This window comes from Oncorhynchus keta, chromosome 11 (assembly GCF_023373465.1).
Source record: "Oncorhynchus keta strain PuntledgeMale-10-30-2019 chromosome 11, Oket_V2, whole genome shotgun sequence".
NCBI classification, from domain to species: Eukaryota; Metazoa; Chordata; class Actinopteri; order Salmoniformes; family Salmonidae; genus Oncorhynchus; species Oncorhynchus keta.
The window spans coordinates 25,030,549-25,056,387 of NC_068431.1; the positions used below are offsets into that span (position 1 = coordinate 25,030,549).

General features: G+C 42.6%; 2 protein-coding genes across 3 annotated transcripts in view; one reads left to right on the forward strand and one right to left on the reverse strand.

The window, feature by feature from the left end:
* The window catches only part of ncapd3 (non-SMC condensin II complex, subunit D3), a 35,374-nt gene extending 31,636 nt beyond the window's left edge, over nt 1–3,738 (forward strand). For both annotated transcript variants that reach the window (XM_035780025.2, XM_052529793.1), the window contains exons 31-35: nt 1,271–1,359; nt 1,485–1,532; nt 3,138–3,200; nt 3,281–3,335; nt 3,422–3,738. In XM_035780025.2, coding sequence (XP_035635918.1) covers nt 1,271–1,359; nt 1,485–1,532; nt 3,138–3,200; nt 3,281–3,335; nt 3,422–3,494 — 328 coding nt within the window. In that variant the 3' untranslated portion in view covers nt 3,495–3,738. The remainder of the gene's footprint in view (nt 1–1,270; nt 1,360–1,484; nt 1,533–3,137; nt 3,201–3,280; nt 3,336–3,421) is intronic.
* The window catches only part of LOC118389970 (junctional adhesion molecule 3B-like), a 40,143-nt gene continuing 17,907 nt past the window's right edge, over nt 3,604–25,839 (reverse strand). Inside the window, exons 2-9 of the mRNA XM_035780026.2 lie at nt 9,439–9,507; nt 9,176–9,289; nt 8,809–8,961; nt 7,877–8,079; nt 6,791–6,890; nt 6,143–6,272; nt 5,866–5,920; nt 3,604–5,787 (exon numbers count right to left, since the gene is read on the reverse strand). Coding sequence (XP_035635919.1) covers nt 5,752–5,787; nt 5,866–5,920; nt 6,143–6,272; nt 6,791–6,890; nt 7,877–8,079; nt 8,809–8,961; nt 9,176–9,289; nt 9,439–9,507 — 860 coding nt within the window. The 3' untranslated portion in view covers nt 3,604–5,751. The remainder of the gene's footprint in view (nt 5,788–5,865; nt 5,921–6,142; nt 6,273–6,790; nt 6,891–7,876; nt 8,080–8,808; nt 8,962–9,175; nt 9,290–9,438; nt 9,508–25,839) is intronic.

The following is a 25,839-nucleotide window of genomic DNA, read 5'->3' on the forward strand; positions in this document are numbered from 1 at the left end:
GGAGGAAACCTGGCACCATCCCCATGGTAAAGCATGGTGGCAGCATCATGCTGTGGTTATGTTTTTCAGTGTCAGTGTCAGGGACTGGGACTGGGAGACTAGTCAGGATCAAGGAAAAGATGAGTGGAGCAAAGTACAGAGAGATCCTTGATGAAAACCTGTTCCAGAGCTCTCACGACCTCAGACTTGGGCGAAGGTTCACCTTCCAACAAGATAATGACCCTAAGCACAGTCAGGAATGGAGGAGTGGCTTCGGAACAAGTCTCTGAATGTCCTTCAGTGGCCCAGCCAGAGCCCGGACTTGAACCCAATCGAACGTCTCTAGAGAGGCTTTGAAATAGCTGTGCAGCGACGCTCCCTATCCAACCTGACAGCGCGTGAGAGGATCTACGGATGCACTGTACCTACCTACCGCCTTAAGTCTACTTATACTTGGTGTGAAAATATTACACCCATTTTAAGTCACCTTGAATCCTCTGTACTACAAGGTGGGGTGGATATGTCTAGACACATTCCAGTCCCATATTGAGCAATTTCAAATGGTGCTATTCAATGCCTAAATCTTAGGTCCAATGCAGCCTTTTTTTAAATGTTTTTTATATATATATATATATATATATATATATATATATATATATATATATATATATATATATATATATATATATATAATTGCTCTTTGCTAAAAATCTATTTGTTTTTCAACCATTTTAATTGAAAACAATCACAGTAAATGTACTTAGTTACCCAGAAATTAATTATATATATATAAGTACATTACTGTGATTGTTTTCAATTAAAATGGTTAAAAAACAAATAGATTTTTAGCAAAGAGCAATTTCTTAAGCAAGAGTTTAGCTAGGAAGGGTCTAAGTGGGGAGGGGAAACATGAACTAGCTGTTTTTGGCAGAGGTTTGGAACTCTTTTATTTGTTAATTAACTAATTTACTACCTGATGATGTCACTAGGCAGGCCAAAACTCCATCCCACCAAAACGGGCAGAAACTTCGGGCGGTTTCAAAATCATAATTTTCATAGTATTATGCCAGACTCCTAGTCTGGAAATGTATATAAAACACAGGAAATCATGTTTTTGACTGCACTGCGCCTTTTGATCTGGCACTAGAGGCATTACTCCCATTGTCACTTCAGCTACACCTACAACAACATTTTATTACAACCACCACTATGGGCACACCTGGCTGCTATGTGGAATGGGAGAGCGTAATTAAGCTTGTATCTCTGACTGGGTGTTGTGCTCGAACACCAGGCGTCAGCCAGCGAAGCAGAGGAGCGGGCCACACAGGAGCTGGGTCATGGTGACCGGCGACAGAAACTTCACACCTCTGGATGGATCAGGTATGGCCGCCTTTCATGACCACACCGCTGACTAGACGGATCTAGATGGAAATAGCCAACTCCGACTTGATGTGATTCCATTTTTGATAGATTTCTTTCCTTTTTCTTGTGTTCCACTATTACAGTGAAGCCGAAAGGAGGCGTCTGCGATCGAGCTATAAGCACCCCGCAGGGTAAGTTGGACAAACCCGGATCTGAATCCTCCTCCTTCAGGAGTCAGACACCCTCCCGCATGCCAAGTGTATGGGCTGTGTGCATGTCCCAAGAGCAGCTAATATTGAATGAGGAGTATTATGTGGAACTGCATGGATCACACTGCTCTAGACATTCAATCTCTATATGCAGTGGTTACCATCCATTGTGCCCAATAATGCTGATGCTGCTAGAGTTCCCTCCCTCATTGGAGAGCTTTGTATTTGGGGTCTTAAGAAACCTTGTGGTTGGGGAAGGAGCCTTCTGAATATCACTGTGGGTAGTGTTTTCTGGTACTGTCAACAATTTACTGACTCAATGAAAGCTTCATGTAGAGCAAAAAGAGCTGCTTTTGGGCCACAAGTTGATGGCTGGCAGCCCAGTGATAAACCCCAACAAAAAAAAACGTTGTCCCGAGGTGATCATTTCCCACTCACTGAAGTCATTCATCAATTGGCACTAACTGGCAAAGCTGGATGTTCTACCATCTTCTTAAAATCTGTTTTTAAAACTAACCTTAACCATACTGTTAACCTTAAGCCAAACCCTACACTTCACCCTAACAGGGAACCACACCACTTTTCAACCTCATTTTCATTGTATCAATGAAATACCAGTGTCAACTTATGTAAAATGTGATTTTTGATACACTATTTGATTGGCAGTGACGTGGGGAAAAATAAAATACCCTCCTTTGGGCTAGAAACCCATTGCAGGTTTTGAAAATCATTGTTTCTTTTAACTTTTAATACTACCCTGTGTCACAGGATAATTTTCTTACGACCGTAACTTTTTTTCTTCTTTTTTACCTTTTACCACAGATCATTGTAATGTACTGTTTTCACACACTATATGACCAAAGTATGCCAGATAGTGAAGCGTGATTCTTCACTTCAGAGAACGCATTTCCACTGCTCTTGAGTCCAATGGCAGCTAGCTTTACACGACCTCAGCCGATGCTTGGCATTGCGCATGGTGATATTAGGCTTATGTGCGGCTGCTCGGCCATAGAAACCCATTTCTTGAAGCTCCCGACAAACAGTTATTGTGCTGAAGTTGCTTCCAGGGGCAGATTGGAACTCTGTAGTGAGCGTTGCAACCGAGGACAGACTATTTTTACACGCTATGTGAATCAGCTCTTGGCGGTCTCCTTCTGTGAGCTTGTGTGGCCTGCCACTTCGCGGCTGAGCCGTTGTTGCTCCTAGACATTTCCACTTCACAATATCAGCACTTACAGTTGACTGGGGCAGCTCTAGCAGGGCAGAAATATGACAAACTGACTTGTTGACTGTGCCATGTTGAAAGTCATTGAGCTCTTCAGTAAGGCCATTCCACTGCCAATATTTGTCTATGTAGATTGCATGACTGTGTGTTCTATTTTATACACCTGATAGCAACGGGTGTGGCTGAAATAGCAGAATCCACATACTTTTGTATATGTAGTGTATGTAGACACTGGTTTGGTGCTGAAGATGTGGTTGAAAAGTGGTGGAGTTGCCCTTAAACCAAACTACTAACCTTATGCTTTACATTAAATATCAAAAATCTAATTGCCCAACATAATATACCTATTACATGTTACTCAGGTAATATAAATGAAGTTACATTCGGGGAAGGAGTTAGCGCCATCTTCAGTGACCGGAGAACAGGTATGCAACATTTTGACCTTTTAGACAGATGCCATTTCACCACAAGATGTTTGGTCTGACTAGTTCTTTCTTCTTCATAGTGTCAAAGACTGGAGAAGAAGGACGTGTCCTTCAATTGATCTCACCTGATCAGCAGTAAGTACTTATTGTTTTGATCAAAGTAAGCTTTAAACCATATAATGGTCGGAATGTTTTACCTAATTCATTTCTTGTGTTTTCAGAACTCCAGTGCCAAGGCAATGGAACGTGCAGTCCCCACTCAATCAAAAAAGAACGAGACAAATACATCAGTAGCTATTTCTTCATGTTCTCTTCTGTCTATACTGAACACACTTGATGTCCCATGTAAAATTGTATTGATATTTTCTTTATTTTTGTAAATGAAAATCCAGCACCCATGTCAGAAATATTAGAAGTGAGTTTTATTGATCATTAACAAGAATTCTCAGAGGATTTGTACCAGGCCCGAGATGGGCGTTACATTAGTTTGAGAACATGATTTTTCTGAACCAATCAAATAAACGTGTGAACACTTGAACCGCTTGAACCTTCACATGATTTGAACGCCAACCTCAAGTATTGGAGAAATTAGAGGCAGATTATCAATACTGGATAGCTGGAACCTCATCAACCTTGGATTGGAGAAAAAGCGTGATTGGCAGTCAGTATTTGGCTTAGCTAGCCCCAACCATAGGAACGTGTATTGTAATTTCTTTCACTGTGTATTTAAAACTACATATTGCCGGTTTTGAAGAGGGCTGTTTAATTATAAAAATATCTTATTTTCAATGCCTTGGAAGTTGCCAGTGTTTTCTGGCCTTTATGGTAAATGTAGGCGGCATGCTTTTGTGTTTCTCCATCTATTTAATCCGCTAACAAACGTTGTATATTTTCTTATTTGTCTTTACTCTACCAAAAATAATTCTCACTATTTAGGCACTATTGCATAATAAATATCTATTTCTACTCCAATGGAAAAAAAGTGTAATCCTTTAAAACAATGCTAAAAGAAAATAATCTATTTACAGAACAAAGCAGATATGTAAAAATGATTTGGGTGGGGAAATGTTCCATTATTCTTGTTAATGTCATCATTCCTCTCAAACGCCGTTCGTAGAGTATTAAACATGCAATTCAGGTTTTTGTGCATTTTGCAGTATTGTGATTGAGAAATACCTTTTAAAATAAAATGTGTTAGATGGCATAAAGCTGATCTACTGTTGTAATGACAGAAGGCACTTAAGAGGAATGAGCTTTATCAAAGTACAAATGAAAACCTTAAGTACCTGTTTTTTTAAAAATGTTTTGCATCTGCATTAATTGGTTTCACCTAGCAATTACTCTATCTTGTAATGTTTTGTAACTCTTGGATATAAATTCATTTGGGAAAATGTCAAATACAACGTCTTAGGTCATTTACTTGAATTTGAAATTCTATGTTTTTTTGCCTGGTGTAGAGAAGATTGTTCAGTGTAAAATGTCCTATGTGCAAACATTAGGCAGATCGTCTCTACCATGACAATGTATTTTTCAAACCATGGGAAGAGTTTCATATTGCCTCCTTGGACACACACACAAACAGTTATCTATATACCATTTTTAGCCAACATAAACCCTGTATTACAAATACTCAATGTATTCCTGACATACAGCAACAACAACAAAAACTGGACAATATATTCAATATATACAAGATAAACTCAAGCATAGAAGGACACTTAAAATCAAGGATATGCAGCACTGATTGTATACAGTATTTCCCAGCTTTTGGCTGGTACTCATTGAAGCCTTTTACTGTCCAAGACACTATCTACAAACATTTAACTTTTAATATTAACATGGAAATCCCAACAGTAAATAAAATATGTAAGACTGTTCTAGAACCAAACCTTTATGGTAAAACAAGTCATTTTGTGATTTGGTGGGGGAGGAGGGTAGGAAAGGTGAAATTTTACAGCTGAATTCTGAGTGGTCGAAATGTATTTTTCCCACAACCAAATAAAAAACTATGCTAGTATTTTACAAATATTTAAAAAAGTAAACCTTTATCTATCTATAGGCATTTCAAAATATATTCCATCAAAAATAGTCTGACAAATTTTGCTGATAGGAAGAAAAAAAGTCATATAAATGACAAAGGTTTGAAGCACATGTTTAAGGTAGAAATATGTCATGTTAGATTTTCTTCAGAACATAGCTAATGTTTTTCCCCTCCTGGCAGAACATCTTACATAAATGCTTTCCCCCAGCAGATAGTGTTAACCTTATTGAAACATGCTATAACTTTAACGTAAAAATCTCCATAATTTAGCAAAAATAAGTTGTTTGGTGATAAAAAGGTCAACAAGCGGGTTTCAATACTTATCTGTGTCTGTAACTATGGTTAATAGTTCTATATAGATTTGTGAAAACTTGTCACCTTTGGCAAACTTGAATTGTTTCAGACGTGCAGAGAGCTCAAGGCACATACTGTGGCAGCTCACTGGTCATCTCACACACTTAGTGTGTTCAGTCCAAAGTATCACACCTTTCCCTTCCATGCCCTTCGTCTTCAGATGACAAATGAAGATTTGTGTCGGAAGTCGCCCTAGAATAAAAAGGGAAGAGCAAGTAAGAAAAAGTTGGACTGCCTTGTTTAAAATATTTAGTTTTTTTCTTTACGCACCTCGTCCTCTGTCCTGACGTAGTCCACTCCGTCTCCTTTCGCTGGGGCTTTGTAACTGTCAGATACAATGGAGACATGATCAGAAGACATTTATGTTTTTGCAAAAACAACACATTTCTAGTAAGAATTGTTCCATGCATGTTATAAAACCATATGCTGTGAGTTGACCAGGTCAAGTTGTGAAGTCGAGGCTGTTCATAAGGTCTAAATCGGCAAATGTTAAACCTCAATGAGCCATGACCCATTGCCGCGCCGCTTAAGAGGAAGTCTCACTCACTTGTTTCCTGTCTGTTTCTGGCTGACGAAGTAGCCTCGCTTGTACGCACAGCAAATGCCCACTGTTATACACAATAGCACCACCACCACCACCAGCACTCCCAGGATGATCCCGGCAATATTGATGTTATCTGGGGAGAAACAACAGGAAGAATGAAGAATTTATGTTGAGGTATCTTCAACTGGCTCTTTATGAAGGAAATACTGGACTACTGGAATAACATGCTTCAACATGTAGGTTTGGGCGATATACTGGGGTATTTCGAAATACCGACAGTGATTTTCAATACTGTTTTTAACCCACTGCTTGTAACTAAGTATAACTATATGAAATCTAAGATGTGTCAAATAAATTATATCCAGCTCAGGGCTCCAGCTATGCATTTGGTTTGCTAACTTGCTAGTGGCTAGATGTCAAGATCAAGCTTCTTGGTTACAGCAGAGACATTCAATCCCCTCCTGGATCAAGATCCCTGTTGACTAAATTGTTTTGTGCTTGTTTTTATTTATGTCACCCCCTGTGTGTGCAAATTCATTAATACCGTATGCCCCAGTATGGTACAGAAACGGTATGAAAATCTAGATACCGCCCAACCCTAGTGTGTTGTGTAACTTGTATACAACTGTGTCAGCTGTCAAACAGACTTACAGACTTCCATCGTCTGCGGTCCACATTCTGAGTGACCCGCGTCGTTCTTTGCTCGGCAGAAGTACTCTCCTGAGTCGTCCTTTCTGACAGCACTGAATTTCTGAAGAGGAAAACCCAACAACAGTATAACCGGTGTCCTTTTGTTCTGGTGTATGTACAGATGCTATAAAATATATTGGAACCCGTGGCACTTTACAATGGAGTGCAGTGTTCAGAATGTTCCGTTTTTTCTTTTAAAAACTGGTTGACTGGCTATGTTCAACCTGTAGGCACCTGCAAACTCACCACAGTTGAGAAATTACACAGTAAATGCAAATCATTGCCTCCAACCAAATTAATTAGAATTTAGAAAAATGTTGTCCTTGCTATTTTTGGACTTTGTAGTGAAACATTTTAGTTTAAATTATTAGTTGTTTTGGTCCTATGCAGTTGTAAATCAAACAAATGCACATGTAAAAACATACAGTTTTTCAAATGTCAACTTATTTTCGAAGAAATAGTAAATCCTGCAAGTGTGCCAATATATTTTACTGCATGTGGTAAAGTGCCAGTTTATAACGAGGTCCACTTGGGATTAGGTGGAACTGTCACCAAAATTAGTTGTGATGAGCTTTGATGTTCAACAGATATCCCTTCAGTTTTCGTATGCTGTCTCCCATCACATTTGAACCCAGGCTAATGATGTCTTGTCCTCTAATTCTAGTCCTGTTGATAGTTAGTTGGCTTTTGGTTAGTTGGATACGAAACGCAGATTTGGCTGCGTAAACTGGTGGTCTTCAAGTAAAAGGGGCCGGTGTAGCATGTAATAGGGTGTGACTCCCTGGAAGTATGTCAGTGACAGCCAGGCCAACCTTTAGAGGCTAGTGTGAAGGTTGAGTGGAGAGCCTGGGGGCGAGCCATTGACTGTCTGGTTGAGCAGGGGAGAGGGAGTTCAGGAATGTGCCAACGAGGACTGCAAATATCCCTCATGCCTCAATCCCCTGTGCACCATCAACTGTTTCCCCAAAATATCCACACCTACCCCAACAGCCTCGCCCTGCCCTAGAGTCCCCTTCCCTCCCAGTCCTCACACAAAAACACACTTACCAGGGTTCCAGTTTCGGCGTTGAGCATGTAGGAGGAGTTGAAGAACTTGGGGCTGGTCTTGGGGTCATCGGGGATCTCCTCCTTGTTGCGGAACCACTGGTATTGAGACTTGGGGAAACCTTCATCCTCCACACAGCGGAGCTCCGCCGCCTTCCCCACAGGCACCGATTTGGGGACAGCACATTTCGGCACCACTGGCTTCACTGTGGACACAAACACATATTCAGCAATGGCAACATTCAGCATCTGAACGTGTCAAATTAGCACAACCCATGATACACATTCGGTTATAGTTACTTGGCCAATGAATGACCTCTGAGAATGGGTACGCGTCTTTTGCCCCGTGCCAAACCCTGTCAACTAAACACACGGCACTTTCCATCTTTAGCGATGCTATTTAGCGGGGATGCAGTTTCAGAGGTTTCCCTATATAGCCCAGAACACGCCTTTGCGGCAGGGACAGGCCAGTCACAACGCATCCTCATACGTGTGCCAAAGAGTTGGCCTGACCTACAAAAAAGTTTCAGCTTACAGCATTGAAAGTAGTAACCTCTGAGGCTGTTTTTCGGGACAATGAGTGTTCATTGTGTTTTGTATGTTATGAAGCATACCTTCCAAAAGCAACAAGGTTTAAGACTAAGAGCAAATATTTTGGCAGTGAAATTATGAGATGCATTAAAGAACTGCATTGCAAATGACTTGGCAAACATGCAATTTCAGCTAGGTAGTGGCAATTCTTCCTTCCCCAAACATGCCATTTCAGTCATAGCCACAGGGTGATGTATCTTTGTGTTGGTGTAAAGTCTTAAATTTGTTCTGGCTTCAATATTATACCACAGTTTACTTTGGTAATACAACTAATACTGTGATTATGGTGCAAAAAGCTAGTGGTGTGTTGAGTAGATGTGAGTTGAAGTGGCTGATATACCTACCTCTTATGACAAGGTTGATCAAAATCTCATCAAAGGTTTTCTGGTCAATTGGGGCGGTGACTTCGCAACGATAACTGGCTGAGTCTGATCTTGTAGCATTGGTTATCACTAATGTTGCAGGCTCTCTGATCCTTGCTCTGCCCTCCAAATCTCCTGCAGGAGAAAAAAAAACACACTTTAAGTTCCCGCTGATTTAATACAGACATTGATGAGTATAGAACAGAATGTAATTCCCTTATTAGTCAGAGCTGCTGTTTGTAAAGCAGGAATGATTTGTTTCTGCAAGATGATCAGATATTTTTTTTGTCACTTTGATATTGATATTAGTGAAGATGATATTGAGAAAGCACTCAGTTGAGTATGTTACCTGAGATCTTCTTCTCAAAGTAGACATAACTGGGCTCCCCATCCTTAATTTTCTTCCATTCGATTCTGGGGTCGTTTGTGGAGATGGACTCTATCAAACAGGACAATTCGATAGCTACCAGACGAGAAGAGAGGAAATTAGATGCAAGGCTTTCAAAATGAAGAACCAAAGGATTGATGTTGTTTGGTGGTTCTGGTTCTTTAGTGTCAAGTCAAAGTCAAGCACATCGTTGTATTCATTACGACATCTCTATTGGCTCTTACATTCAAACTCGTTGGCCCATGGCGCATCATTCGTTGTTTTCAGAATCACTGCCAACACGTTGAAGTAACCTGCAAAACAGGAAAGAGGAGGAAGAAACATAAGTCTCACAGTCACACAAACTTTGCCATCACACTGATGATCTCACAAACTACGTGCGAGCTGTGCCTGTTTGCCGGGCTATGGTTGGTGAGCTCGCTGTTACGCCCCCATTAAGGTTGTTTCTAACCAGTTAGCTCATCCAAAATTCCAGAAACTAAATGAACATCAATCCCCTCGCTCCCAGTCTACCACCCCACTCAGACGCATTCTTCATTCTTCCCTGTGTACATGGCCTGGATCTGTTACCTTCCATTTTTAGTCTGGCGGGGCGAACCGACGTGGACTTAAGGGGGGGCACAGTTTCTACGCACTGTGAGTAATTGTGCAGGGAGGCGCATGCCCTTCTCGGCGCGAGCTCTCCCATGCCAGTGGCAGCCTAGCAGCCTGCCCGGCCCATCTCTCTCTCTCCCTCTCTGGGCCTGACGCGAGTGCCCATGTGGCAGTAATGGGCCATGGGAGTGGGTACTGCTGAATCATCCCGACAGGCCATTCCTCCACACATGCATACCAACCCAGTCACACAACCATGAATAGTCTCCCTGAGACTCAGATGATGCTTAGGCTCAAGTAGCTGCTGGTCAGGGTCACAGAGGCTTGGTCAGTTAGCTCGAGTGAACTGCATGTCAGTGTGAATGAATGTCCTACTAGGGATAGTTAACCCAAATTACAAATGGACATATTGGTTTCCTTAACCTGTAGGGCCGGGACGATACCAGTATCACTATATTTTTTCCATGGAAAAAAATGCAAACATGAAGCAGACCTTACTCTTTGGTCTGTTAAAAACCTCCTATATGAATAATATTGTTTGCTCTAGCTTGGAAAATAAATACATGTGACTCTGGATGACAACATAATGCTTGTTTTCAACATTAGGGCTGTTTTTCAAAAAAAGTTCAATCTGCTTCGTGTTTTATTTCCTTGCCACGATACTAACGAGTATCGCGATACTGGTATTGTCCCGGCCCTAGTAAGCAGTCTATGGACAAGGTATGCCAGCAATCCATGCTTTGGTTTAGTTTCCCTGGCACTGTTTCCAAATTCCATTCAGGACATGGTACCGATATTAGTAGTTTTTCACGCATCGTATTCAAATCATTTGTAAGTGACTTTGTGGAGCTTTACTATCAATTTTAGATGCTTTCGGATGATTTGGACATGATGCACCAAATATGCTAATATCGGTACCATGACTTGAATGGGACTTGTGCCACAAAACAGTGCTAGAGAAACTAAACCTAATAATGGATTTCTGTCATACCCTGTCCATAGACTGCTTACAGGGTAAGGAAACCAATGTGTAATGTGTGAACTATCCCTTTTTATTTCCTGCATTGTGTGCCACTCCCCACTGCCAACCCCTAACTTTACTGTTCCACTCTATTAGATTGTTTCTCCTGGTGACGCACTTTGACTGAGGCCAGTGGCTACTTCACCTGACTGAAACCAATAACCAACTCCAACTCTGTGGGCGTTTTCATTAAGTGGTTACCTCCAGGAACCTTACTGATCCAGTAACCCGGCTTGGCGCCCCATTGCGTCCCAGCTCCCCATCCCTGTCTAAAGAAAGAGGCCTAAGTGCCCCTGTCCATTAAAAAGACAGGAGCACATTTAGAGCCTTTTACCGGCTGAGTTCACCGGGCCTCTGCTGACACAATGAATTAGCAAGACACCACACAGTTCTTTCACACAATAAGGCGAGTCTGCGACCTGAACAGACAAGTCTGTCTGAAAGCATAAGGTTACAGATCCTTTGGTAGACCTTTCCCCAGGAAACTCTCCTCACACCCAGGCATTAGTAGGTGTATTTCCTGTCCCCCTCACCCTGGTCCTGATAAGTCAATGTCAGTCTCATCCCAGTTCCCTGCTAACTATCCAAAGCACGCATGGGTGTGGGAGTTGTTTGGGGTCGCCCTCTAAAGCAGACTGGGTAAGCTGCTTACCCTAAGGTCTCTGAGATCGTTACTAGACCACAGCTTGTTTACCTTATGTCGTCAGTTTAAACAACAGGCTATACATTGTCCCATGGGCTGAAAAAGGTGAATATTCACCTGCTTAACTTAATATAAGATGAAACATTTAATGAAATGTAAAGTTCAGGAGTGGGAGTGAAAGGAAGGACTATAAGTAACTCTTTAGTGTAGGCCTTCAAAGCTTTAATGTTCCCCCATTGCTAATGTTAATTGCTATGAATCTTTAATAGCAATATTTTGGGTTTTGTCTCTCGAGATGTGATCCATTTCATACAGTTCTAGTTAAACAAAGACAACACAAGCTAGGCCCTGAGAGTAAAAAGTTCTACATTTATATATGTATATACAGTGGCAAGAAAAACTATGTGAACCCTTTGGAATTACCTGGAATTCTGCATAAATTGGTCATCAAATTTGATCTGATCTTCATCTAAGTCACAACAATAGACACAGATAGTGTGCTTAAACTTAATAACACACAAATTATTTTATTTTTCTTGTCTATATTGAATACATCATTTAAACATTCACACTAGGTTGGAAAAAGCATGTGAACCCCTAGGCTAATGACATCTCCAAAAGCTAATGGAGTCAGAAGTCAGCTAACCTGGAGTCCAATCAATGAGACGAGGCTGGAGATGTTGGTTAGAGCTGCCTTGCCCTATAAAAAACACAAATTTGAGTTTGCTATTCACAAGAAGCATTGCCTGATGTGAACCATGCCTCGATCAAAAGATATCTCAGAAGATTAAGAATTGTTGACTTGCATAAAGCTGGAAAGGGTTACAAAAGTATCTCTAAAAGCCTTGATGTTCATCAGTCCACTGTAAGACAAATTGTCTATAAATGTAGAAAGTTCAGCACTGTTGCTACTCTCCCTAGGAGTGGCCGTCCAACAAAGATGACTGCAAGAGCACGGTTCAGAATGCTCAATGAGGTTAATAAGAATCCTAGTGTCAGCTAAAGACTTATAGAAATCTCTGGAACATGCTAACATCTCTGTTGACGAGTCTACGATACGTAAAACACTAAACAGGAATGGTGTTCATTCGAGGACACCACGGAAGAAGCCACTGCTGTCCAAAAGAAAACTGCTGCATGTCTGAAGTTCGCAAAAGTGCACCTGGATGTTCCACAGCGCTACTGGCAAAATATTCTGTGGGCAGATGAAACTACAGTTTAGTTGTTTGGAAGGAACACACAACATTGTGTGGAGAAAAAAGGCACAGCACACCAACATCAAAACCTCATCTCAACTGTAAAGTATGGTGGAGGGAGCATCATGGTTTGGGGCTGCTTTGCTGCCTCAGGGCCTGAACAGCTTGCTATCATCTACGGAAAAATTAATTCCCAAGTTTATCAAGAATTTTTGCGGGAGAATGTTAGGTTATCTGACCGCCAATTTAAGCTCAACAGAAGTTGGGTGACGCAACAGGAGAACGACCCAAAACACAGAAGAAACACAGAATGGCTTCAACAGAAGAAAATACACCTTCTGGAGTGGCCCAGTCAGAGTCCTGACCTCAACCAGATTGAGATGCTGTGGCATGACCTCAAGAGAGAACATCCCAAGAATATTGCTGAACTGAAACAGTTTTGTAAAGAGGAATGGTCCAAAATTCCTCCTGACATTTGTGCAGGTCTGAGCCGCAACTACAGAAAACGCTTGGTTGAGGTTATTGCTGCCAAATGAGGGTCAACCAGTTATTAAATCCAAGAGTTCACATACTTTCTCCACCCTGCATTGTGAACTTATAATTGTTTGTGTGTTATTAGTTTAAGCAGACTGTGTTTGTCTGTTGTTGTGACCTAGATGAAGATCAAATCACATTTTTGACCAATTTATGCAGAAATCCAGGTATTTCCAAATGGTTCACATACTTTTTCTTGACACTATACAAACTCAGGAAAAAAAAAAATGTCCCTTTCTCAGGACCCTGTCTTTCAAGGATAATTAGTAAAAATCCAAATAACTTCACAGATCTTCATTGTAAAGGGTTTAAATACTGTTTCCCATGCTTGTTCAATGAACATGCACCTGTGGAATGGTCATTAAGACACTAACAGCTTACAGACGGTAGGCAATTAAGGTCACAGTTATGAAAACTTAGGACACTAAAGAGGCATTTCTACTGACTCTGAAAATCACCAAAAGAAAGATGCCCAGGGTCCCTGCTCATCTGCGTGAACATACCTTACGCATGCTGCAAGGAGGCATGAGGACTGCAGATGTGGCCAGGGCAATAAATTGCAATGTCCATACTGTGAGATGCCTAAGACAGTGTTACAGGGAGACAGGATGGACAGCTGATCGTCCTTGCAGTGGCAGACCACGTGTAACAACACCTGCACATGATCGGTACATCCGACCATCACACCTGCGGGACAGGTACAGGATGGCAACAACAACTGCCCGAGTTACACCAGGAATGCACAATCCCTCAATCAGTGCTCAGACTGTCCGCAATAGGCTGAGAGGCTGGACTGAGGGCTTGTAGGCCTGTTGTAAGGCAGGTCCTCACCAGACATCACCAGCAACAACATCGCCTATGGGCACAAACCCACCACCGTCGCTGGACCAAACAGGAATGGCAAAAAGTGCTCTTCACTGACGAGTCGTGGTTTTGTCTCACCAGGGGTGATGGTCGGATTTGCGTTTATCAGCGAAGGAATGAGTGTTACACCGAGGCCTGTTCTCTGGAGCGAGATCAATTTGCAGGTGGATGGTCGGTCATGGCCTGGGGCGGTGTGTCACAGTATCATCAGACTGAGCTTGTTGTCATTGCAGGCAATCTCAACGCTGTGCGTTACAGGGAAGACATCCTCCTACCTCATGTGGTACCCTTCCTGTCAGCTCATCCTGACATGACCCTCCAGCATGACAATGCCACCAGCCATACTGCTCGTTCTGTGCGTGATTTCCTGCAAGACAGGAATGTCAGTGTTCTGCCATGGCCAGCGACGAGCCCGGATCTCAATTCCATTGAGCACGTCTGGGACCTGTTGGATCAGAGGGTGAGGGCTAGGGCCATTCCCCCCAGAAATGTCCAGGAACTTGCAGGTGCCTTGGTGGAAGAGTGGGGTAACACAGCAAGAACCAGCAAATCTGGTGCAGTCCATGAGGAGGAAATGCACTGCAGTACTTAATGCAGCTGGTGGCCGCACCAGATACTGACTGTTATTTTGACCCCCCCTTTGTTCAGGGACACATTATTTCATTTCTGTTAGTCACATGTCTGTGGAACTTGTTCAGTTTATGTCTCAGTTGTTGAATCTTGTTATGTTCATACAAATATTTACACATGTTAAGTTTGCTGAAAATAAACGCAGTTGACAGTGAGAGGACGTTTCTATAGTTTATATATATATAAAGCATTAAAAGTGACATGGCATAAATGCAGTATGAAACAGTATTCTCTAACAATACTTCACTGATTAAAAGACAGAAATATACAAATTGTAGGCACCAGCATTGCACAATTAGCTGTCAAATTAGCTACTGTATTTGTAAACTGAAACATCAAATAGTTTTGTCAAAGCCTGCATGTCAATCACATATTCCACAATATTGAGGGAAAAGTTGAAAGTGTTTTGGCGGAAATAATAGAATAGCTCCACATAGAAAAAACGCATTTGCTTGTTTGGTAACTCGGTAATTCCTCTGACAAGCCTTTGCAGCCATGGTTATGTGGCAAAATGTATTTTTGAAATGTCAACTCCTTGATTGGAATAGTCACAGAGGGAGAGATTCTCAACTGAGAAAATCAATTCTATAGTAGAATTGGTGCAGAATAAAGATGAATATCAATCACCACTTTCCTATATATTTCTAGCTATATGCAATCTTATTGGCACAACTGCAGACATTTCTTCCCCCCACAGAGTTCAATTATGCATTTATGTAGGAGTGTATGTTAATGAGAGAATTATATAGGCCAAGTATCTCATGGTACAGCATGATAAAATAAAACAAACCTGTTGATTGTGTGCTCATTCAAACAAAGCCACAAAAGCTTACCTAAATATATCACTTTGCACAATAGTATTTTGTCTTTGATTTCACCAAACAGCTTTCTTTTTGTTTTGACCAGCTAATGGACTAGCTTAGGCAAGCCCCTGTTCCATCTTCCTTGATAACTCAAGACAGTATTAGGTGCAGGTTTGGTGCTTAAGTGAGCTTGATACTCCGATAAAAGTTTGTGAGGTTTGCCTTAGAAGCAGCTGTCCAGGAAAAAGGGTGCAAAAACCCTAGTCAAAATGAATAACTTTAAAGTTCCTACATCCAGACCCCAATATTAAAGTCAAAACTATCTTGGTGAGTGCAGAAGGCAGCTTTTTAAACAACACACTAAATAATACTGTGAAAATATACTGTCCCTGACAAGTCCCGATGTTTGGTAATTTACACACAGTCTTGTATGCAAGCAGGATGGCTGAATTCTTAATCATTTCCCAGGGTTGGCAGGTGAGGCTAGATGAACAAAACAAGAAATGGAGCAGATCCAGCAGGCCGGGACCTTGGTTGAACATACATCCTCTTAACAGTTACATCCTCCTGAGCATTTGCACGGCAACAGATGGAGCTTTCCTGATGGGGGCATTAGCAGAGGCGGCAGTGGCCAGGAAAGTGTTCGAGGACTAAGCGGCAATAAGGAAGTGATGACTGTGCACTGTGGGACAGGTGTCTCCTGTCTCTCTTCCCTTCCCCTGTCTGCCTCATTATGACCTATGACCCCTCTGTCATCCTGTCTGTTCTCTCTCTCTCTCTCTGCCCTCCCCTGAGAAAGATTCTAAGGTCTTGACCGCTTCCCAGTGCCATGATGCATCCCCTAACACCTGCGTCTGAGAGGCTGCTGTAGTGTTTCCCACTGTCTTCATATACAGTAGATGGCCAGGTATTTGCGGTGTGTGTGTGCCTGTGTGTGTAGTTTAAGCCCTCAAACCATGCAGGTGCTCCTTGACCTACATTACCCTGTCTTTCCTTCTCTCTTTTTCATCTTCCTGGCAGGGCACAGCTGTGTGCGATCTGGCAATCTGCATGGAAGTATTTTAATCTCCCTCGCCCTTCTCAAGAGGGACGGCTGGTTCTTCTTGGTAATCTTAGTGTAATGCCCTGATAAAACCCCAGGCTTTGCGATGCTGAATAAAACAATAGATGAGGGACTGGAGACAAAAGCTATCCCTTGGCTTCGTTTAGAATTATACACAGATGACACGGAACGATGGTAATTGAAGGACGAGAGAATGGATGCCTGCATGTGAATTGGCTCCTAGCTTTCTGTGGTGTTACTATTGGAAAAATCAACAAGATTTCCCCTTCTGCTAGTAAAATAAAGTTATAGAGGAGTGTGATGTCATAAATGGAGGGGTTCATTAAGCTTCCCCAAAGTAACAATTCTGCCTAGCACCTCCGCGAGATACACCCACGTCCCTTTAAAAAACCCAGACATCAAAGTACCTCGTTTTGCAAATGATCTGCTAGTTGCTGTTTTTCGAAGCTTTGTTCATGTGAGGCTACACCCCTTTGGAACACACACATGATTAGCGATCACATGGGACTTGGAAAATGGGCAGAATCTGCTTTGACACGTCTCGTCAGTGAACATTGAGCACATCCCGTTCATTCAGCAGCGCATGAAGCAGATAATATTCCTTGTTATTTTTTAACTGCTGCATTGATTTAATACCCCCAAGAGGAGGGCTGTTTGTCCGCTGAGCAAGTGGTGCCCACGGAACAATGCATTATCCTCCTCAGTCAGCGACGGCAATTGGATGGGATGTGTTTTTGTGCTCTGCAACTTCCACTCCGTATGTGGATTGTGTTAAACTAGGCTCTATCCCAGTGCTAAGACATATACAGTCCAGTATAACACTCCGCAAGACTTAAGAACTCTTCTCCCTGCGCTGCCCTAAAAGGCTCTGCAATGCTGCATGTCGGCCATGGTGTGTAGTGGGTCACACATTCTCCAATTCAACCACCCGGGTAACTGCCCTCCTGTACCTCCACAGTATCTTGGCCTGGAGAGTGTTTTACTTGTAGCTGAGGGAGTCTATGTGAACACTTGGAATTCCTTCAAAGAGAGTAAATATTTATCTTTGCAAGCAAAACTAGGTTACAGTTTTTGTCACCACATACTTGAACACAGAGTTTTCTTTGGTCGGTGCTACAAGAAATTAACTGGCAGGCCCCTCATGAAATGTGCATGCTAAACCAGATTGTGGTTTGAGTTACGTTTATCCCAGAAAATCCAAATGCTTTCACAAGACTGTCAGACAGGATAGTTTTCAAAAACATTTTTTAAAAACATTTTACCCCTGGGCGATGCCAATTCTCACTTAGCTTAGTTGCTAATCTCTATCTGGATGCAAAGCCAGACTAATGAATTAATAAATTGACATTTACATTCCATACAGCATAAGCTCCTTGCTAAGAAAATATTTTGCACTGATTCCAAACAAATCATGCTCCAGTTTCCACAGTTTCTGTACCTAAACATCCAAATTCCTAGACTTTCTTCCCTTACCCCACCAGTAACCAGAAGCTCTGGTGGTGACCCACCTGTTTGTGTGAGCTGGGGAGAAAGTGGCTGAACTGACCTCAAGTCCTCTGTGAAAATAACAACCTCTAACAACAACAATAGGAGGGACTGGTTTTAGGGCTAAGCTCGCAGACCAAGTGACCGCAGGTTGTGTGGTCACAGCTGTGGTCATCCGGCAGTGGCGGTCACTCTCGCCAGCTGACTTGTCTGGTCAACTTTCTTGTCCCCCCTCACCCCTATTTTTACCCTTCCACCCACAGTTTAACATTATGGGATGGGGGGGATACATAGTGGCGAGGGCACACTGAAGCCTCTTTACATAAGCACTGAAGATTACCACTGTGGGCCCACTATTACCATACCAGAAGTCTTACGTTGAATTTTCATCTCTTTTCTTTGGCCTATCGAAAAGTGCCACTTCTGTTCTTATTGAATAACACTAATAACCTCTGGTTTCAATAAAACACTGAATCCATCTGTTCATCCACCAAGCTTGAGCTCTGACCAGATATTCTGAAATTAAAGGTTTGTCTGCTGTCACAGATATGAAACCCAAGGAGCAGTAACAGCATCTGAGTAGGCGGCAATCAAATAAGTAACCCTAGGCAACTAAAACAATTTGACTATTGCAGTGATATGCTGTGATAGCACAATATGCTGTGATAGTGCCCTAAGATTCTCATATCTTTGTGCCTTATTATCCCGAATCACAGTTTGATGCTAGACTTGCCTTGCCGTTGCTGTTTTTCTCTCTCTTATCATAATTGCATAATAGCTGAACAGGCTACAGATGGCACCGGCAGAAAGTCATTTTGTATCCAGAAGGCTGGTGTTGCTAGTGGATACCAGAGCTTGGAATTCCGTCACATTGGCTGCATCTATATGATGATTGAAACAGTCTGGGTGATTGTCAACTGTTGTGAAAGGATGACAGATCTGCTGAAAATGCGTACAGGCAATCAAATTCAAGTTTGGAAATGTACAGGAGGAGCTTTGTAGTCTTCCCCCATTCCAGTGTGACTAAATATAGTGCAGTTCAAGCAAAGATAACGCAAGCCTCAAAGAAAATGCCTCAGATACTCCTTCAGCTGCTGAGCAAATGTCACCAGGCTTGATCTTAGAGAGGAGGGCTGAGTGTAGTGACAGTGCAAGAGAGCAGCAAACTTCAATTGTATGTCAAATATCATGCGAAATCAAACGATATCAAATCAAATGTATTTGTCACATACACATGGTTAGCAGATGTTAATGCGAGTGTAGCGAAATGCTTGTGTAAGAGACCTACTGCTGAGAAACTGCACTGTGTATGTGTCTAATGGTACCTGATTAGAAGTTGTGGCTGTGTATCTGGAGAGAGCTCATTTGCATTCCATCTTTTCCACGTCGACTCTGACACAGTTCAGTGTTACCGGGAAGGGCTCTTTGTGTATTCATTTATTCTTAATTTGTGTGGCTGCAATAGGCCCCACGCTGTGATGCCTGCTATTCCAGGGCAGCCCCCTGTCCCTTTATGGCAGGGATGGAGCCCTCTTGATCTACACAGGTCAAAGACTAGGCCTGACTAGAACCACTGAGAGAGTGAAGGGGGTAGTGGGGGTGACGGTGTCACTGAATGCCTTGGAAGCTGTCACTTTGTTTCAGCATTAACGTCTGCATCTGGTCCGCTCTCACTTTGTCCTCCAGCGGAGTATTTACTAACTCACAAGACTGGTCCACGGAATGGTGGATGGAACTTTCGCTCTGCCAGCTTTGGACGGGATCTAATCTTGCTTAACTTTAGAATAAGATGTGTCAAGTGCTCTAAAATGTGCTATTCAATTGAGTGCAAACATTTTCTGAATGGTCTTTGAGGAGAATATTGCCACCCACATTCGAGTCATGCGCCCTTTCCTGTTTCAGTATGACAATGCCCCCTTTGCACAAAGCAATGTCCATACAGAAATGGTTTGTCGAGATCGGTGTGGAAGAACTTGACTGGCCTGTACAGACCCCTAACCTCAATCCCATTGAACATCTTTGGGATGAATTGGAACGCCTAATCGTGCAACATCAGTGCCCAACTTCACTAATGCTTGTGGCTGAATGGAAGCAATTCCCGGCAGCAATGTTCCAACATCTAGTGGAAAGCCTTCCCAGAAGAGTGGAGGCTGTTATAGCATCAAAGGTGGGACCAACTCCATATTAATACCCATGATTTTGTAATTAAATGTTCGACGAGCAGGTGTCCACATACTTTTGGTAGTGTATCTTCACTCAACAGACCCTCTGTATAGATAGACTTGACAGTTAGACATCTCTCCTCACAATTTCAAGCATTATTGTTACTTTTCTCCATAAACTATTCTGCTGAGCTAAACTCAAAAACACAGGCCTACATTTCCAGTATGTAGGCTATTGCCTGTCTTGTATTAAATGGCAAGCATACTGTTTATATAACTGCCTCTTAGGTAATCTCTCCGTATTCGGTCTAAGTAAGCACCTACCTAATCATTGCCACGGGCAACGTGAAATTCAGGGAATCCTGATAACATCAAATTAAAATCAAATCAAACTTTATTTGTCACATGCGCTGAATACAACATTTGTAGACCTTAGTGTGAAATTATTACTTACAAGCCCTTAACCAACAGTGCAGTTCAAGAAAGAGTTAAGAAAATATTTACCAAATAAACTCAAGTAAAAAATTATGAAAAGTATCACAATAAAATAACAATAACGAGGCTATATACAGGGGGTACCGGTACCAAATCAATATGCGGGGGTACAGGTTAGTCGAGGTCATTTGTACATCAATAAAACTATGAGAGGGTGATCTGATGACAGGTAAAATAACCTAAGCTTGGAGCTGCTAATACAAATATTTATATCCAGGCACAATATTTACACAGGAAGCATTATAAGGGGTATGAAAGTGAGAGTGGAGATGAGTGGTGCGCCAGTTCAACATGCTGCTGTGCATAAAGTGAAGCTGCCCTGCTATGGGTTGTGTTTAGCCAGTTTTTGAGTCAATTCTGTAATATGAGCTAGTGTCAGTGCATGTTAGTGATGATGTAGTGGATAATCGGAGGCAGCAGGTCTGTGAGTTATTCCTCAGTAAGTAAGAATAGGTTAGCGTTTGAGAAGCCTTGCGGCTATTTATAGTGGCTGTCAACGCCAGGCTGGGCCCCCACAGTTTTCTAATTGGTTGCAGGTAAGTGTAGCAGCACTACACTATCTCCTACCATTTCACAGGCAGCTGGGGAAGCCTTGGCCGTCATCCCTTAATAACATCAATTGGTGGCTCATTTTTCAACCCCAGACTGGCCCCAGTGAGATGCTGTAAACGCCTCCTGTCAAGGCAAATCGAGGCATAAAGCAGAGGGGATGGTGCCCCTGACATGGCACTCCAGTGCAAACATGCCACACATTTCGGACGACAAAATAAATTGGGGAGCTCTCCGAGACCGTGGTGGGGGCTTAAGAGATCCAGGGGCCTAATTCAGCCCAACACAGCGTTTTTGGGGCAGGGGACAGAGTCAATCCTATGCTCGTAGCGAAGCTCCTACCACGAAAATCTACCAGGAAAAATGGGTGCCAGAATTAGCTGCTCTCTGCACAGATGGCATTGGCTCTTCTCGCTGCAAATACCTCGCATTCTAGTCCAGGCAGACTGACCTCTTCCTTAATCCTAATTAGGAATGTAATTTCCACCCCAGCCTTACCAAGTGCAATTAAAATAAATGTATTTGTGTCGAGAAAGGGAAAATATCCTTTTGTGGGTTGTAATTGGTTTCCGTGTGAAATATTATGGTCAAGAGATGGGCAAGAAATTCTGATTGTGATGACATTTTGAAATATAAACTCAAGCAATGGGGTTTAAACATGGGCATTGCTTGTGCACTCCATAACTCTTGCCAGTGTGTTCATAACAATACACAGATACAGTTGAAGTCGTAAGTTTACATACACTTAGGTTGGAGTCATTGAAACTTGTTTTTCAACCACTCCACAAATTTCTTGTTGACAAACTATAGTTTTGGCAAGTCGGTTAGGACATCTACTTTGTGCATGACACAAGTAGTTTTTCCAACAATTGTTTACAGACAGATCATTTCACTTATAATTCAATGTATCACAATTCCAGTGGGTCAGAAGTTTACATACACTAAGATGACTGTGCCTTGAACAGCTTGGAAAATTCCAGAAAATAATTTCATGGCTTTAAAAGATTCTGATAGGCTAATTGACATAATTTGAGTCAATTGGAGGTGTACCTGTGGATGTATTTCAAGGCCTACCTTCAAACTCAGTGCCTCTTTGCTTGACATCATGGGAAAATCAAAAGTAATCAGTAAAGACCTCAGAAAAAAAATTGTAGACCTTCACAAGTCTGGTTCATCCTTGGGAGCAATTTCCAAACACCTGAAGGTACCACGTTCATCTGTACAAACAATAGTACGCAAGTGTAAACACCATGGGACCACGCAGCCGTCACACCGCTTTGGGAGGAGACACATTCTGTCTCCTAGAGATGAACGTACTTTGGTGCGAAAAGTGCAAATCAATCCCAGAACAACAGCAAAGGACCTTGTGAAGATGCTGGAGGGAACAGGTACAAAAGTATCTGTATCCACAGTAAAACAAGTCCTATATCGACATTGTGGTTGTGCTTTGCTGCAGGAGAGATTGGTGCACATCACAAAATAGATCATGAGGGAATCATGAGGGAAGAAAATTATGTGGATATATTGAAGCAACATCTCAAGACATCAGTCAAGAAGTTAAAGCTTGGTCGCAAATGGGTCTTCCAAATGGACAATGACCCCAAGCATACTTCCAAAGTTGTGTCAAAATGGCTTAAGGACAACAAATTTAAGGTATTTGAGTGGTCATTACAAAGCCCTGACCTCAATCCTATAGAAACTCTGTGGGCAGAACTGAAAAAGCATGTGCAAGCAAGGTCGTCTACAAACCTGACTGTAATGCCTTATCTTGGCCCGATACACTAGGCTTGGCCACGTTGGCCCAAAACACTAGACTAGACTCAGCCACATTAGCCCAATACACTAGGCTAGAATTCATAGAATGACGCCGGAGGGGATGGCTGCCATTTTATGGGCTCCTATGTGTTGTTTGTAACTTATTTTGAACATAATTTTGCTCCTACCATCTCTTATGACCGATGAGAGCTTCTGGATATCAGAACAGCAATTACCTCGAACTGGACGAAGATTTCTTCTTTAATGAGTCCAACGTGAAGGATATACTGCTTCCCCGAGACCAGGCCCAAATCCCTGTCATTCGCATGAAGAAAAAGATCAGGGTTCCTTGTGAGAATTTGTCGGCGAGTTGGTAACCCGCTTCTACCATCCGTTCTATTGGCCAACGTGCAATCACTGGAAAATAAACTGGATGATCTCTGCTCGAGACTATCCTGCCAATGGGACATTAATAATTGTAATAGCTTATGTTTCACCGAGTCGTGGCTGAATGACGACACAGATAATATACAGTTTTCTGGGTTTTCCCATGCATCGGCAGGACAGAACAGCTATGTCTGGTAAGACTAGGGGTGGTGGTGTGTGTCTATTTGTCAATAACAGTTTGTGCGCGATGTCTAATATTAAAGAGGTCTCGAGATATTGCTTGCCTGAGGTAGAGTACCTCATGATAAACTGTAGACCACACTATCTACCAAGTGTGGTAGATATAGCCGTCTATTTACCACCACAAACCGATGCTGACACTAAAACCGCACTCAATGAGCTGTATAAGGCCATAAGCAAACAAGTAAATGCTCATCGAGAAATGGCACTCCTAGTGGCCAGAGCCTTTAATGCAAGCAAACTTAAATATTTTTTACCTTATTTCTACCAGCATGTCATATGTGCAACCAGAGGAAAACATAACTCTAGACCACATTTATCCACACACAGAGACACATACAAAGCTCTCCCTCACCCTCCATTTGGCAAATCTGACCATACTTCTATCCTCTAAATTCCTGCTTACAAGTAAAAACTAAAGCAGGAAGTACTAATGACTCGCTCAATACAGAAGTGGTCAGATGATTTGGATGCTACCCTACAGAACTGTTTTGCTAGCACAGACTGGAATTTGTTCCGGGTTTCATCCAATGACATTGAGGAGTATACCACCTCAGTCACTGGCTTCATCAATAAGTGCATTGACGACGTCGTTCCCACAGTGACCGTTCGTATATATCCAAACCAGTAGCCATAAATTACATGCAACATCTGCACCGAGCTAAAGGCTAGAGCTGACACTTTCAAGGAGCGGGACACTAATCCAGGCGGTTATAACAAATCCCGCAATGCCCTCAGACAAAACATCAAACAGGCAAGGACTAAAATGTAATCCTAATACACCAGCTCTGACGCTCATCGTGTGTGGCAGGGCTTGCAAACTATTACAAAGGGACTACAAAGGGAAACCCAAACGCAAGCTGCCCAGTGACGCAACCCTACCAGACGAGCTAAATGCCTTTTATGCTTGCTTTGAGGCAAGCAACACTGAAGCATGCATGACTGTGTGATCACGCTCGCCATAGCCGATGTGACCAAGACCTTTAAACAGGTCAATATTGACAAGGCCGCAGGGCCAGGCGGATTACCAGTACGTGTACTCAGTGCTTCTCGGACAAACTGGCAAGTGTCTTCACTGACATTTTCAACCTCTCCCTGACCGAGTCTGTAATACCTGCATGTTTCAAGCAGGAAATCGAAGGTAACCTTCCTAAATCACAACCACCACGTAGCACTCACGTTGGTAGCCATGAAGTGCTTTGAAAGGCTGGTCATGGCTCACATCAACACCATCATCCCGGAAACCCAAGACCCAATCCAATTCGCATACCGCTCCAACAAATCCACAGATGATGCAATCTCATTCGCACTCCACACTGCCCTTTCACACCTGGACAAAAGGAACACTTATGTGAGAATGCTGTTCATTGACCACAGCTCAGCGTTCAACACCATAGTGCCAACAAAGCTCATCACTGAGCTAAGGACACTGGGACTAAACACCTCTGTCGGCACCTGGATCCTGGACTTCCTGACGGGCCGCCCCCAGGTGGTAAGGATAGGCAACAACACATCTGCCACGCTGATCCTCAACACGGGAGCGGTTGTGGTTGTTTAGTCCCCTCCTGTACTCCCTGTTCACCCACGACTGAGTGGCCAAGCACAACTCCAACACCATCATTAAGTTTGCTGACCGACAACGATGAGACTGTAGGGAGGAGGTCAGTATTTTTTTTATTTTTTTTTACCTTTATTTAACCAGGCAAGTCAGTTAAAGAACATATTCTTATTTTCAATGACGGCCTGGGAACAGTGGGTTAACTGCCTGTTCATGGGCAGAACGACAGATTTGTACCTTGTCAGCTCGGGGGTTTGAACTCGCAACCTTCCGGTTACTCTAACCACTAGGCTACGCTGCCGCCCCGGCAGTATGGTGACAGGACAACAACCTCTTCCTCAATGTGAGCAAGACAAAGGAGATGATCATGGACTACAGTCCAAAGGAGGGCAGAACACGGCCCCGTTCACATCAACGGAGCGGTAGTGGAGTGGGTAGAGAGTTTCAAGTTCCTTGGTGTCCACAGCACCAACCATTATGGTTCAAATACACCAAGAGGGCACGACTATACCTTTTCCCCCTCAGGAGACTGAAAAGATTTGGCATTGGTCCCTAGATCCTCAAAAAGTTCTAAGGCTGCACCATCGAGAGCATCCAACCGGTTGCATCACCGCCTGGTGACAGGTCAAAAGCATTAAACATTTAT